This window comes from Schistocerca piceifrons, chromosome 6 (assembly GCF_021461385.2).
Source record: "Schistocerca piceifrons isolate TAMUIC-IGC-003096 chromosome 6, iqSchPice1.1, whole genome shotgun sequence".
NCBI lineage: Eukaryota > Metazoa > Arthropoda > Insecta > Orthoptera > Acrididae > Schistocerca > Schistocerca piceifrons.
Window position 1 is genome coordinate 48,743,985 of NC_060143.1, and position 16,441 is coordinate 48,760,425.

General features: G+C 43.9%; 1 protein-coding gene across 1 annotated transcript in view; it reads right to left on the bottom strand.

Moving 5' to 3' along the window:
- The window catches only part of LOC124803137 (slit homolog 3 protein), a 192,956-nt gene that overhangs the window by 7,054 nt on the left and 169,461 nt on the right, over nucleotides 1-16,441 (bottom strand). The window contains exon 6 of the mRNA XM_047264317.1: nucleotides 14,597-14,807. Coding sequence (XP_047120273.1) covers nucleotides 14,597-14,807 — 211 coding nt within the window. The remainder of the gene's footprint in view (nucleotides 1-14,596; nucleotides 14,808-16,441) is intronic.

The window sequence follows — 16,441 nt, forward strand, 5'->3', positions numbered from 1 at the left end:
TTTTATTAAGACTTTATTTTATTAAGACTTTTTTTTATTAAGTACCTCAGCATCACGCAGAAAGTTCGTGGAGACACATGTAATACGTGGATGGTCATTTTCCCATTGAAAAATGGCGCCACGGTACTGTCATCTGAGGTTGTTGTGGATGCTGGATGCCCGCGATGTACCGTTGTGGCGTCAGAGACCATTCAGTCACTACCAGCCCTGAGTTTATATTTTACCCAATTGTTCCCCAAAACATGATGTCAGGATTAACGCCGCTCCAAAACACTGACATATTGGAACCTGTCCTCAGGTGGCCATCATCCTTGCCGTTGATGGTCATCCAAGGCAATGTAGAATCACGATCAATCACGGAACGCAGCGTGACAGCATTCATCAGCGATTAACGGTTTTCGGTCACGGAACCACTAAAAACGTAGCCGTTTTTACCGCTGTGTTAACCGCAGCCTGCAGGTGAAGCAGTAATTCCGTTTTCCGGCTGCAGCACAGAATGTAGCATGGAGTCCTTTAGTTGTTCCCGAATGGCAGGTGAAGATGTCAAGCGGTTACGATATGCAAGTTGTACAGTGCGGCGATTCTCCCTCGTGGCCGTCAGGCGTTATCAAATGGTTCAAATGGTTCTGAGCACTATTGGACTTAACATCTGTGGTCATTAGTCCCCTAGAACTTAGAACTACTTAAACCTAACTAATCTAAGGACATCACACACATCCATGCCCGAGGCAGGATTCGAACCTGCGACCGTAGCAGTCCCGCGGTTCCGGACTGAAGCGCCTAGAACCGCTCGGCCGCAGCGGCCGGCAGGCGCGATCGACCGGAACATTGACGACATGTACATACGCCCTCACATTCCCGAGCAGTCGAACGTCGGTCCACTGTCACATCCCAATGCATATCTCACGTTTCGATCAGCCGGAAATACGGAGGTTCACAGTGAAGCCCCTTTCAAATTATGTCCCGTGCCGACAACGCTGTCTCATACGAGTATGCGGCGATTCCGTGTCCTCCACAGTGATACATATAATCTATCGCTGTTCGGGCCCCTTACATAACCTACCAAGTCTGCTAACAATGCTAAACGTGAACAACACTAACGTGCTCTGGCGATCGTTCTGCCTGTCACGTAGAATTGCATCTCCAATCATTTGCGTATCTGCCGAAGGTGCGTGCTCGTATCAAGTTACAGTGACATCCGGCCACATGTCCTTGTTGCTTCACTTTTTATTTTGGTCACGAAATGTATAAGGATATTACGTTAATAAAACAAGGAAACACCTAACAACGCTACATAAAATTTAAAAGTGTTATCATACGAAATTCTTGGTCTATGGCTAGGTCAGATCACATTACGCCCCAGCGTTTCTATAAGGGATCGTCAACAATTCCTATTGATACAGTAGACATACTAAACAACCTTAAATTCTTAAGAGCATTCACTGAAGTAAACTTTATAATTACACAAACACATCAAAAAAGGTTTTGCATCACCTCGATACCTAGAGTTCTGGAACCAGTACATAAAATTGGTATAGAGATACACATAAACATCATTTCCGTCCTTTTTATTGCTCATGAAAACCACACATTCCAGAATGAGATTTTCACTCTGCAGTGGAGTGTGCGCTGATATGAAACTTCCTGGCAGATTAAAACTATGTGACCAACCGAGACTCGAACTCGGGACCTTTGCCTTTCGCGGGCAAGTGCTCTACCAACTGAGCTACCGAAGCACGACTCACACCCGGTACTCACAGCTTCTGCAGGAGAGCTTCTGTAAAGTTTGGAAGGTAGGAGACGAGGTACTGGCAGAAGTAAAGCTGTGAGTACCGGGCGTGAGCCGTGCTTCGGTAGCTCAGTTGGTAGAGCACTTGCCCGCGAAAAGCAAAGGTCCCGAGTTCGAGTCTCGGTCGGGTACACAGTTTTAATCTGCCAGGAAGTTTCATATCAGCGCACACTCCGCTGCAGAGTGAAAATCTCATTCTGGAAACATCCCCCAGGCTGTGGCTAAGCTATGTCTCCGCAATGTCCTTCCTTTCAGGAGTGCTAGTTCTGCTAGGTTCGCAGGAGAGCTTCTGTAAAGTTTGGAAGGTAGGAGACGAGGTACTGGCAGAAGTAAAGCTGTGAGTACCGGGCATGAGTCGTGCTTCGGTAGCTCAGTTGGTAGAGCACTTGCCCGCGAAAGGCAAAAGTCCCGAGTTCGAGTCTCGGTCGGGCACACAGTTTTAATCTGCCAGGAAGTTTCAAAACCACACATTGCATATTGTACCACCATACAGCGAGACCTTCAGAAGTGGTGGTCCAGATTGCTGTACACACCGGTACCTCTAATACCCAATAGCACGTCCTCTAGCATTGATGCACGCCTGTACTGGTCGTAGCACACTATGCACAAATACATCAAGGCACTGTTGGTTCAGATTGTCCCACTCCTCAACGGCGATTCGGCGTTGATCCCTCAGAGTGGTTATTGGGCCACGTCGTCCATAAACAGCCCTTTTCAATCCATCCCAGGCATGTTCGGTAGGGTTCATGTCTCGACAACAAGCTGACCACTCTAGACGAGTGATGTTGTAATCCTGAAGGAAGTCATTCACAAGACGCACACGATGCGGCCGCGAATTATCGTCAATGGAGACGAATGCCCCGCCAATGTGCTAACGATATGGTTGCACTATCTGTCGGTGGAAGGCATTCACGTTCGTACAGCCGTTACGGCACATTCCATGACCACTAGCGGCGTACGACGGTCCCACATAATGCCACCCCAAAACAGCTGGGAAACTCCACCTTGCTGCACTCGCTGGGCAAAGTGTCTAAGGCGTTCAGCCTGACCGGGGTGCCTCCAAACACTTCTCCGACGACTGTCTGGTTGAAGGCATATTCGAGATTCATTGGTGAAGAAAACGTGACGCCAAGCATGAGCAGTCCATTCGGCGTGTTGTTGGGTCCATCTGTACCGCGCTGCATGGTGTCGTGGTTGCAAAGATGGACCTCGCCATGGACTTCGGGAGTGACGTTGCGCATCATGGATTTATTGCGCACAGTTTGAGTCGTAACACGCCGTCCCGTGGCTGCGCGAAAAGCATTATTCGACATAGTGGAGTTGCTATCGGGATACCTCCGAGCCATAATCTGTAGGCAGCGGTCATCCACTTCAGTTGTAGCCCTTGGGCACCCTGAGCGAGGCATGTCATTGACAATTTCTGTGCCTCTGTTTCGCCTCCTTTTCCAAACAACATCGCTTTGGTTCACTCCAAACGCCTGGACCCTGCTCTTGTTGAGAGCCCTTCCTGGCACAAAGTAACAATGCGAACGCGATCGAACCGCAGTATTGACCGTCTAGGCATGGTTGAACTACAGACAACATGAGCCGTGTACTTCCTTCCTGGTGGAATGACTGGAACTGATCGACTGTCGGACCTCCTCCATCTTATAGGCGCTGCTCACGCATGGTTGCTTACATCTTTGTGTTGGGTTTAGTGACATCTCTGAACAGTCATAGGGACTGTGTCTGTGACACTACATCCACAGTCAACGACTATCTTCAGAAGTTCTGGGAGCCGGGGTTATGCAAAACATTTTTTGATTTGTGTATGTGGTGGCTGTTCTTTCGTGGATTCCAAAGCACTTTTATTCTCGGTTCGTTCATTGTTGAGGAGAATACACCCAGAGTACCGACCACGTACTTCGTAACGTCTGCACGTTATTGAGACCTCGTTGTACTGCATGTGATTCCTGCTTTGTAAGAGTGCAACTGCGTCTTTTCATGCAACCTGAGGCAAAACCTCACGTCGCTCACCCTGTGAAAGATCTACTTAATGAATCCTTCCGCGAACTTGTTAACTCCAGAGTGTTTCCAGATGTACGTGCTGCGAGATCACCTGATCTGAAATCATATGACTTTTGGTTCTGGAGGTATCTAATAGAATGTGTAATTGCTACGTGCAGCTGTTGATCACGTCGCTTTACGGATGGAGCACCTCGTCGATGTCTCCAGTGTTCTTACTAAACAAATTGTGTAAGCGGCTGCTAGAAATAAAACCAACATTAAGCCTTTCTGACTTGCCTGACACTTTCTGGCCATGTTCCTTTCGTAATGCATTACATGTGGAAATAATTCTATTAGTTTCTCTTGTATTCATAGCACCAATATTTCACCTGGTGGCCAAAATTGGAACTAATGTTTTACCAACCTAAATTAGTTCGGCATTGACGCATTAGAATAGCTGCCGAGTTTCGCTGCCATACGATAATTACAGCCCATAGTGGGACTCTGTGAGTAGCTGCACTTTAATTATAATCACACGGCATGTTGCCATTGTCAAACAGCAAAACAAATGCCCTCATCTTCTGCCAGCTACAGTTCTTTGTGATCTCGCCTCATAGTCACTTGACATCACGTCCTTTCTCCAGGGGTTTCTACCAAGTTTCTCTTTCTTTCCTACCCCTTGTCTCACGCTACCAGGGTCATAGCTCAAATTTACCTGACTGTAATTTACGTCATTTACTCTACCTTACACAAGCGAATATTAACTGTGTATTTCCTTCCACAGCTTTTGTTGTTTCTACTATTCATCGCATAACTATGTGCAGTTGTGGTTTATATTAACGTGACACCTCTGATACAACTGCTGGTAAACATTTCGGGATGTGAGGTCGTGATCCAAGAAACACTTCTGTTCCCGACATTTCGTCCAGGACTACGCTGGTCATCTTCAGAGGCGCTCCACCGCTGGGTCTGGCCGACTGACTGGCCGGACGTCCGAGAGCGACATATATACTGTAGGAAAGGGGGCGTGGTCGAAGTAACACGTGATGAGTAGAGAAAATCCTTGTCAATGATAAAACTTAACTATCGACTGTCGTCTTGTCAAAGATAAAATTGTCTAGTGATTCTCCGGAGCCACTGTCCACGTGTCGCTAACTTTCATAGCCTCCTCTTTTCTTTTAAAATTATCCCGATGCTTATAAATTTCAGTGGCTTCTCTGCATCGTATTGGATAATAATTTGACGTTGTAGATAAAATTTCTGTTTCACAAAACTTCACCTCGTGGTTTCCTGACTGAGGGTCATACTCTGCTACAGCTGATTTCTGTATTCTTCCTAGTCGGCAAAGACTTCTGTGCTCTTTTGGCCGTGTATTTACGCTCCTCTTGGTGGTCCCAACATAAACTTAACCACACGTACATAGAATTTTTTGTACACCACATGTCGACGGAGGAGGGCGTTTGTCCTTCAAAGATCGGAGTACTTGACTGATTTTCTTTTTTGGTCTATTGACCAGTCTGATGTCATGTTTCTGTAAAATCTTACCGATCTCATTCATTACTTTTTTAAGAAAAGGGAGAGAAACTGTATTTTTCCGGCCTTGTGGTTCATCCTTGTCCTTCGGTCTTCTGTTCCTTGATCGCTAAATTCTCTTTGCCTCTTTCCCTGTGTAGCCTTTCTCTCGAAGGCCTGCTTCAAATGTTTTATTTCAGCGTCCAGATGTTCCAATGTGCATATCCGCTCAGCTCTATCGACATGAATTTTAATGACAACTCTCTTTTGTTGTAGATGGTGATTGGAGTTTTTATGCAAATACCAGTCGGTATGTGTTACTTTCCGAAAAACTTTACGTTCCAAACTTCCGTCGAACCGTCTCATAACTAAAACATCCAAGAAAGATATTCTGTTATCATTTTCCATTTCCATGGTGAACTGGATTTTTTGAATAATTCTATTTGTTGTTCCTCATAACTGTCCTGAGGTTAAAAGGTTCAAAATTTTGCTTCGATAATCCTCTGTATTCATAACTACAGTAGTATTTCTTTTATGAGCAGGAAGAACCAGTATCTTCTCATCTTCATTTAAATCTCTGAGAACCTTCCTCTCGCCTTTTGTTAAATTACTTTTCAAAGGTTTACTGTGGCATAAGACCCTGGTGGTTTCGATTCGAATTGCATTTTCAGTTTCCTTGGGGAGATTTCGTATATCTGCTTCTATATTCGCAATAATATCTTCGTCTGGTATTCTGTCAGGTGTTATAGCATAGTTTCCTCCTTTTGCAAAGACGGAAATCTCGTCTTGAGATAACACTCTCTCCGACTTGTTAACAAAAGTATCAGACCACCGTATGGCTTGTAGCTGCTACATTAGTTTGTAATTTTCTGAACTTTTCTTTTCTCTATTAATAGTAGTTTCCATCATCTCTTCCTTAGATGTAAACGTAAGGTAATCTATTTTATTCCACAGATCTATCTGCACCCTATTAGCAAGTAAAAATGCAGTTTCAGTAACATACTCTCAACAGAATCGATCTCTCATCTTGTGTAATATATCCTTTCTCGGAGCAGTGCTCTTTCTGTACTATCATAAATCCGATGCACCCGAGCTGTCCGAAACATCCTCTTCAACTTTAAAAATTTCGGTATAGAAGACGAGTCTGTACAACGTAACTAGAAGGTTAAAGTACAAATTAAAAGTGATCTCCACTTATGTAAGAATTTCAGACGTCTGACTGATTTTGAGAAATCCTGCCCATAGAGTTTTCTGATCATAGAATGAAGGCTTTCACTACCGGATGACATAACTGCGGGTATACCAATACACTCTTCTGTTCCCGACGTTTTGTCCAGCACCGCGCTGGACATCTTCAGAGGCGCCCCTCCGCTGAGTCTTGCCGAGTGACTGGTCGCACGTCCGATAACGACACATATACAGTAGGAAAGGGGGCGTGGTCGAAGTAACACGTGATGAGCAGAGATAATCCTTTTCAAAGATAAAACTTAACTATCGATTTTTGGAAACAGAAACTTTATGTACAACGTCAAATTATTATCCACGACTATGCAGAGAAGCCATTGAAATTTTTAAAAGCATCAAGACAATTTTAATAGAAAAGAAGAGGCAATGAAACTTAGCGACATATGGACAGTAGCTCTGCAGAATCGCTAGAAATTTTATCTTTGACAAGATGACAATCGTTAGTTAAGTTTTATCATTGACAAGGATAATCTCTGCTCATGACGTGTTACTTCAACCATGCCCCCTTTCCTACAGTATATATGTCGCTCTCGGACGTCCGACCAGTCAGTCGGCAAGACTCAGCAGAGGAGCGCTTCTGAAGATGTCCAGTGCAGTCCTGGACGAAACTTCGGGAACAGAAAAGTATCTTGGGCCACGACCTCACATCCCGAAAGGCTTAAAAGCAATTATGTCATCCCGTCGTGAAAGACTTCTTTCTATAACCTCTGATACAATCAATGTAGTTAAGTCTTTACGGGTTTCATGCTGCATAAGGTTGCAGTGCGAGCGCGACTTTTCGGAACAGCTGTTCTCACTTTCCATCTTCTGACGAAGTGGCGATGTGCTTTTATTTCCACTTTTATTTCAATTACCTAAGAAAAAAAGGGCTGACAACAGATATAGCTGCTCTTGAACCATTCTGCGCTCAGTCCACAATTCACAGTCCTCTAACACTGAACAAAAGCTCAAGTACTTTCTTTGTCAACGTCAAAATGTAGCCGTCAACAATTGATAAATCAGGTCATTGTCAAAAAGTGAAGGAACTTGGGAGATGTATTAAAATACTTCAGAACAAATGACAATAAATTATTAACAAAAAAATACTGGTGGGCAATATTTATGATTCTACGTAAAGCAAATCATGTTGGTATTTTATTTATGTATACGGGCGGACAATACTGATGGTTGAAACTTCCTGGCAGATTAAAACTGTGTGCCCGACCGAGACTCGAACTCGGGACCTTTGCCTTTCGCGTGCAAGTGCTCTACCAACTGAGCTACCGAAGCACGACTCACGCCCGGTACTCACAGCTTTACTTCTGCCAGTACCTCGTCTCCTACCTTCCAAACTTTACAGAAGCTCTCCTGCGAACCTTGCAGAACTAGCACTCCTGAAAGAAAGGATATTGCGGAGACATGGCTTAGCCACAGCCTGGGGGATGTTTCCAGAATGAGATTTTCACTCTGCAGCGGAGTGTGCGCTGATATGAAACTTCCTGGCAGATTAAAACTGTGTGCCAGGAAGTTTCATATCAGCGCACACTCCGCTGCAGAGTGAAAATCTCATTCTGGAATACTGATGGTTACTTGAACTTTACATACAATATTATATTACAGCTAAAATGTAATTACTAGTAATAATGTGACTGATGTCATGACGTAACGGTGACGCTGGTGATATATGAAAATAGTCACGCCCATAACGAAGGTGTACTGATGAGTATGATCATGAAACGCTTCAGAACCGCGGGTGGCGACTAAATTCAGCAGGGTGGAGAAAGGGGGAGGGAGAGAAATGGATAATGCCTCGTGGCGCCACTTATTAGTGTTGGGAAGAGGGGTCTATCTCAGGACTGATTTTATTAGTGGGAAGTGGAAACTGACTGAAATTCTGGCAGGAGGAGATAGATAAATCTTTGAAGGTGCATGAAAGAATATAGCAGCATAGCAGGGTACCTATATTGCTGATTAGTGGTTGCGATTTTGGGTACCGATATTGGGTTTTGCGATTGATGTATTGCTTCCGAAGAAGGTCTAGCAAGAGAGGATTGCGACGAAAGTGGGTGAGTTGGGGAAGGCAAACGCTTTGGGAAGGCGAGACGGAGTGCATCTCTTTCCAGGATCTGAAGGCACTAGTATGTTAGAGGGGGGGGGGGGCAGAGATCCACGCAGCGTTGGAGTCGGTAACGATGGGACGGAATAGGTTGGTTGGTTGGTTTGGGGAAGGAGACCAGACAGCGAGGTCATCGGTCTCATCGGATTAGGGAAGGACGGGGAAGGAAGTCGGCCGTGCCCTTTGAAAGGAACCATCCCGGCATTTGCCTGGAGCGATTTAGGAAAATCACGGAAAACCTAAATCAGGATGGCCGGACGCGGGATTGAACCGTCGTCCTCCCGAATGCGAGTCCAGTGTTTAACCACTTCGCCACCTCGCTCGGTGATGGGACGGAATAGGGACTTATAGATAGAGATAATAATAGACGAAGCCTGTTGGTTGCTTTAGACGGTTTCGAACTTCGAATACGATGATAACGAGGTGAGCAATCCATGTTACGAGTGCAGTTCAATAAGTAATGCAACACATTTTTTATCTCGGCCAATTTTGGTTGAAAAAACCGGAAATTTCTTGTGGAATATTTTCAAACATTCCCGCTTCGTCTCGTATAGTTTCATTGACTTCCGACAGGTGGCAGCGCTGTACGGAGCTGTTAAAATGGCGTCTGTAACGGATGTGCGTTGCAAACAACGGGCAGTGATCGAGTTTCTTTTGGCGGAAAACCAGGGCTACTCAGATATTCATAGGCGCTTGCAGAATGTCTACGGTGATCTGGCAGTGGACAAAAGCACGGTGAGTCGTTGGGCAAAGCGTGTGTCATCATCGCCGCAAGGTCAAGCAAGACTGTCTGATCTCCCGCGTGCGGGCCGGCCGTGCACAGCTGTGGCTCCTGCAATGGCGGAGCGTGCGAACACACTCGTTCGAGATGATCGACGGATCACCATCAAACAACTCAGTGCTCAACTTGACATCTCTGTTGGTAGTGCTGTCACAATTGTTCACCAGTTGGGATATTCAAAGGTTTGTTCCCGCTGGGTCCCTCGTTGTCTAACCGAACACCATAAAGACCAAAGGAGAACCATCTGTGCGGAATTGCTTGCTCGTCATGTGGCTGAGGGTGACAATTTCTTGTCAAAGATTGTTACAGGCGATGAAACATGGGTTCATCACTTCGAACCTGAAACAAAACGGCAATCAATGGAGTGGCGCCACACCCACTCCCCTACCAAGAAAAAGTTTAAAGCCATACCCTCAGCCGGTAAAGTCATGGTAACAGTCTTCTAGGACGCTGAAGGGGTTATTCTGTTCGATGTCCTTCCCCAAGGTCAAACGATCAACTCTGAAGTGTATTGTGCTACTCTTCAGAAATTGAGGAAACGACTTCAGCGTGTTCGTAGGCACAAAAATCTGAACGAACTTCTCCTTCTTCATGACAACGCAAGACCTCACTCAAGTCTTCGCACCCGAGAGGAGCTCACAAAACTTCAGTGGACTGTTCTTCCTCATGCACCCTACAGCCCCGATCTCGCACCGTCGGATATCCATATGTTTGGCCCAATGAAGGACGCAATCCGTGGGAGGCACTACGCGGATGATGAAGAAGTTATTGATGCAGTACGACGTTGGCTCCGACATCGACCAGTGGAATGGTACCGTGCAGGCATACAGGCCCTCATTTCAAGGTGGCGTAAGGCCGTAGCATTGAATGGAGATTACGTTGAAAAATAGTGTTGTGTAGCTAAAAGATTGGGGAATAACCTGGTGTATTTCAATGCTGAATAAAACAACCCCTGTTTCAGAAAAAAAATGTGTTGCATTACTTATTGAACTGCCCTCGTAGTTTTCTGTCGACAGTTAGTCCTAAATTACTTTGTGAGTCGGATGGGTGAGTTAGTTGTAGTTGGAAAGATGGAAATTTGGACGACGCTACCGTCAAGCGGCCGGCGTATCAAGTCCGTCTCATATGCGGTGGATACCGGCAGCGGGCATTTCAGTCTCGAAACGGCCGACCGGCAACAGTTTAACAGCAGCCAAGCTGATGGTTTTCGTAGCTAGGAACTCGCGTCCGTTGTTCACCACGACTCTAGGTGACGTAAGATGATGCTCTTCCTTCATATTGCTTCGAGGGCAAGTTGCCAATCTGTGCTGAGAGCAAGACCGTTATCTCATTAGCAAGATTTGTCGACAGGCTTCTCGCTTGCCTGGGTTTGCATTATTAAGGACACAGTTATGATACGAATGTCGACCAACCTCGTTAAGCAAGATAAGGGTTTTGCTGTCAGCGCAGCTTGGCAGACAGCCTTCGAAGCCACAGGACGGGAGGGGCAGCATTCTGCAGCAAGTAGAGCAGCGCTCGAAGACGGACGCGAGTTGCAAGCTATGCATACAATTAGATGGGCAGGTATTAAACTGAGGTGGGGCGGCCATTGTGAGATTCAAACGCTCGCCTCCGTTACGAACCTCGTATTTGAAGAGTGACTGTGGTACAACGGCAGTTAGCTACAGCGATGAGCAATACGTGTTGCGCAGAAGAAACAGTTTGAGCTGTTTCGTGAATGACGATACTGAGGACCTCTTCACGCCCGTTTATGTAGGCTTTGTGACTTTGTGAGTGTTATTGTTTAATCTTAGTTACATTTGTTCAGCGAGTGTTTGGAAATAAAATAGTTTCGAATATGTGTAAGCAATGCCAGGTTGTGCTGCTGTTGGCTATAATGCTAACAAAGTTGAAACAAAACGGACTGGAGAAGTCTTCTCTCGCAATGCAAGTTTGCAAAGGTTCGCGTTCTCGAAATTAAGTACAAAAGATGCTGTTAGTGTTGAAAATGCTGTAATACGCTCTCGTCATTTCTAAGAAACTGATTTTCCTTGTAATTTGCTAAACTTCCTAAATTTAAAACCGAAGGAGTGCTTAAGACTGATGCTTTTCCATCATGCAATGTGCCTTATAGTAGCGTGAGTGATACCTCAGCGCATACCATGGAAGAATGGATGGAAGAGGGCATGTCCTTCCCTAGTCCCCACCCCCTCCATTCGAACGCGATATTTTTGAAAAGCAATTTCATTTTTTTAGTATTATTTGAGAAAAAGAAGACACCGTTGAATGAATATATCCAATATTAAGTAATTTCACATGCTGAAAGTTACTGCACAACAATATTAAATGTTTTACGGGATTTACTAGCATTCCAGTAAATCAAATACTTGTATTATTCAATACAAAGACAATATTCCAATTGTAATGAAAGATTTCAAGGCAATTCATCAATACAGTCTGTTGTTAAAGGCAAATGAACGATGGTAAGAAACTATTTAATACAAAATTTATTCCAATTTTGACAGCACAACAAACGTATTTCGATCGCTGTATGATGAACTTCGTAAGACTATTTTACTTTATGCTCTTGACAACATATTTAATTATTGTTTCTGACTATTTGGCAAATTACATTTTTATTCCTAGTTTTCATAATTTTTCGTTTGCATATTCAATACATTTTTAATGTTTGAAAAATAAACTAAATAATATCGTGCATTTAATATACTATTTGTTTACGTTATCAATAAAAAACAAACAGAATTTAGTTTGAAAACTAGACAGTTCGATCTGCTGGTTGAAGGGCATTTGAAACGACAGTGTCAATCTATCAGCTTAGCTATTTTAAACTTACGACGGATACAAAATGAAAATTACTTTACATAGATCTTATTTTCACATTTAACCTTTTCCAACATTCACATTTGAAAAGAAAAACAACTACAAATATAAACTATGTTACGCGATTTTTGAGGTTCTTGCTTCTTTCGATTTCATAGTTGTTTGAGGTCCTTTAATTCACCAGTACGTGTTTAAAAGCTGGGAAAATTACACAATATAGCAGAAAGTATGTAACTGTAGCAGAATACCGATATAAGTGTATTATTTCACAAGGAGCAAAAATTAATCTGCAAATAAACGCGTAAATACGCGACTCACTTGTTGTAGCGCCGTTCCCGAGGGAAAGTTCTTCCTCAGTGATGTCACAGTGTCAGTCGATAGGAACTCAAACCGCTTATTCACCAACCTCACTGTTTCTACGAATCCTGATTAGCCGGAAGATAGAAATAGAGAATAAGGCTGGAAAAAAACCGACCGGTAAAAACCGATACCGGTATTTTAGTTCCGAATATCCGGTATTTTTCGGTATTGGTTCGGTCTTTGTTATGACAGACTTTAATCGTTTTTTTTTTACTAATAAACTTTTTTTACCAATAACCGACTTGCCTTAGCAGCAGTGCAAAGATTCTTGGTTTTTAAAGAAAACTTTTTTAAACCAGTTATGTTCATTTTTTAAAGTTTCCACTGATTTGAAATATTGGATTGTTGTAGAAACTGGGAAACTTTTTTTAACAATGGTAACAGTTAGAAACTAGCAACAAACACATGACATAAGAATCGCTAAAGTCTTGCGGGAACTTTGACGTACTTGTGCACTTGCATTGTCCCCATTGGTGTATATGGTAGTTTCTCGGTGTAGTCTTCGAACTTAAGTTGTATTGGACAATGGAACCATCCCTAGTTGGAGTTATTTTACGAAGAGCAGTGGCAATGAAATATTGCGCTCAATTGCTTTAAAATACTAAAAACGGCAGAAGGCACAATAAATTTGCAACACCATCTAGACATCATCTACAATGTTTCTCGGAAGACAGGGTAAATTTAATGGATATACCCATAACTTTAATGTCGTGCTATAAACTTAGGATAATAACTGAACCATTTATTTTGTGTTTGCTTCAGAGTGAAAAACTGATAGCATCCAAAGGTGACAATGCGGGAATGTTATCAACCTGCCATTTTTCGCTCTCGATGTCGCAGCGTCCGTCTCCTTCACCTTCGTAGTTCTTGCTGGAGAAACTGGGACCAATTTCTGCTGTAAACTCAACCCCATATTGATCACATCCATTAGAATTTTTCGATCATTGTTCGAAGTCTACGTTTATTAGTAGAAATAATAGCAACAAAGCAACTGAAATTTGGATGTTTTAGAAAAGTTTATTTCTGAGCAGTTTAAACTGCCTAGTTAAACTGGAGATGAAAGGAACCCTTTTAACAGGAAACCAATTGTTTCAGCGGTAACCGCCATCTCCAAGGGACAGTAGCCATTCCAAAACGTCGTACTCACACTGCGATCTTATGCAGCAAAAAAAAAAAAAAAAAAAAAAAAAAAGAAAAAAAAAAATTCTTAGGTTAACTCAGCCGTCGTCTTCATAGGCCATATAGAGGATGAGTCAAAAAGGACTTTACAACTTTTGAATGATACAGAATTGCATTGACGTAACTTACAGAATCGGTAGGTGTGTCATTTTGTAGCAGACAACCTCAAGTTTCAATCACACAGTGCATCAGTACCCCATTCCGTCGGTAGATGTTTCATTTTGGAGGAACAACCTCAAGTTTGATTCAGATCAGTACCCCACTGACCAACCAGGATCGCCAGCGTAGGGCACCGTTTGCTTGCGTGACCACATCGCTCCCCGGATTTGATACCAGTGGATTTATTTCTGTGGGCGTTCAATAAAGACCGTGTGTATGGTCCTCTTCTAGCAAACAATTTAGCCGACCTGAAAAATCGGATCTAAGGTGCCATCGGGCAAGTTACGCCAGGTTTTCTACGAGTGTGGTAAGAAATTGATTACCGGTGGGATGTTTGCCGCACCACAAATGGTAGTCACATCGAACCGGAGTTACACTTGACAATTTTATGTGAAATTTGATTCTGTGTGCTGCAAAATGGCATGTCTACCGATTCTGTATGTTATCTCAGTAAAGTTCTGCATCATTCCAAAGTCGTAAAGTCATTTTTAATGCACACTGTACCGTGGATGTACTGTAAAACATAAGGCCTTCTGGTTGGATGTAAAAGAGTTCTTAATAGCTACAGTGTTGACAGGATAACCAAATAAATAATGAGAGATAAAGACTAAGTTTGTTGAAGTGCCAGAACGTTATCGAGCAAAGCAGCAAGAGCAAGATACGGGCGTACCTTCGGTCCTCAGGCTGCGTATCTGCGTCTCGAGCGGGCGGAAGGCGCTGAGCGGCAGGTTCTCCAGGTAGTTGCGGCTCAGGTCGAGCAGGCGCAGCTTCTTGAGCGGCCGGAAGGCGTCGCTGGCCACGGCCGAGATCCAGTTGCCGTACAGGTGCAGCTCCGCCAGGTTGGCCAGGTGCCGGAACGTGTGCTTGCCCACGCGCGTCACCTGACACAGAAGCATCGTCACGTGTGTGTGTGTGTGTGTGTGTGTGTGTGACTCGTAATGCTGAGGCCGTGCTGGTGCGTAGAGCAATTACCTTCTGCACAAAGAAGGAAATAGGTTGTCATGGTATCGTGACCAAAACAGGAGCTTATTTAACGAATTATCAGGGGCTTTCTATTCAAGTAAGCAGCGTATAAAATAAAATAAGGAACAAATACAAAAATGCAATAGGTGGAACTATATGTTTCCAGAGACTTTTTCAAGTCTCAAACATGTATGATATGTAGACTAAAGCGAGGAATGAAAATTTGTACCAAGGCCAGGATTCGAACCCAGATCTCCTGCTGACTAGGCAGATGTGCAAACCACTACGACAGCATGGCGCAGTGGCTTTGCACAACTGCACAGACAACCCTAACGCGCCTCCCTCCTCAGTCCAGTTTCCCAGTAAGGCCTCAGCCCACTTGGTATTCCCTCTCAGCTTGAACGGCATTGGAAAGGATCTCCAACTCTACTGGAATGGCACCTTAGTATCCAATGTAGTGGGGGATCCTCCCTGAATCCCAGGCACAAGTGCTGTAATCATATGAAACTATACGGTTCCAGACACCTTTCAAAGTCTCAAACATCTATGCAGATGTATAGTTTCTTTTGATTAAAGCACGTTTCCCTGCGTTGGAGGCAGCATGCCCCTTTTGATCGATGGTGAGGTGCTTTTAATACATGTGTGCATTCCCTTTACGTGGTTAAGCCAAGTAATAGGCATATTTATGAGGTCGGGAATGCTCAGTAGCAGCAAGGCTACATGTACATTTGACAATTAAGCGTCAGCAAGGAGTATTAGTGATGAAATCATAGGAGGCAATGTTGTGCAACCCTAGTAGGCACAAGATCCGACTATTCGGAAGTAGGATCTTACAATCTGAGACAGTGTTCCGAGACAAACTTCCGTCACAATATCTGCAAACGTGACGTCAGATCCTCCTAGCAACAGCGATCTGAACGGCCATTGGCTGAAAGTTTGCATATATATATATATATATGTAGGAAACGAGAACAGTGTCCTTATTGGCAGAGGGAGAAAGTTGGGGTGGTCTCTCTTGTCATTCGGGAAGGCAGGTCTAGTTAGTCGTGAGGAGCCACTCAAAACGCACGGTCGAGTAACCGGGGCGGCTCTAAAAGAATGGCCGCGAATACACATTTCAGCAGTTAAACAAGTTACAAAGTGAAGTTATTAGTTATCAGAACGCCACGTGTCGTGGGCAGTGTCTATGATTATGTGAAGTCAAAAAACGGTGTTTATGTGTGTAAAGGGTCGAATATAACGGCGTAGTCCAGAGCCGCCATATTGCAAATGCTGTGTGACAAAGCAATTTCTGTATTAAAACCAGTATTGTACAAACCTTGTTGACAATTAACAACTGTCACCCCTAAACACTCCACTTTAGCAGGATCACCACTTACATGGAATCTGGCGACTGAGCGCTACTACTGTACAGCGATGGACTTACAGCAAGACACCAGGTTAGTGATACCACCCAGAATAATGACAACATCGTGTAGCGTATGTCTTCACTTTTCTTTCTTTTTACTTACTTTCTGCTCCAGATCACCAGTATGAAACATTTTTGTGTGGG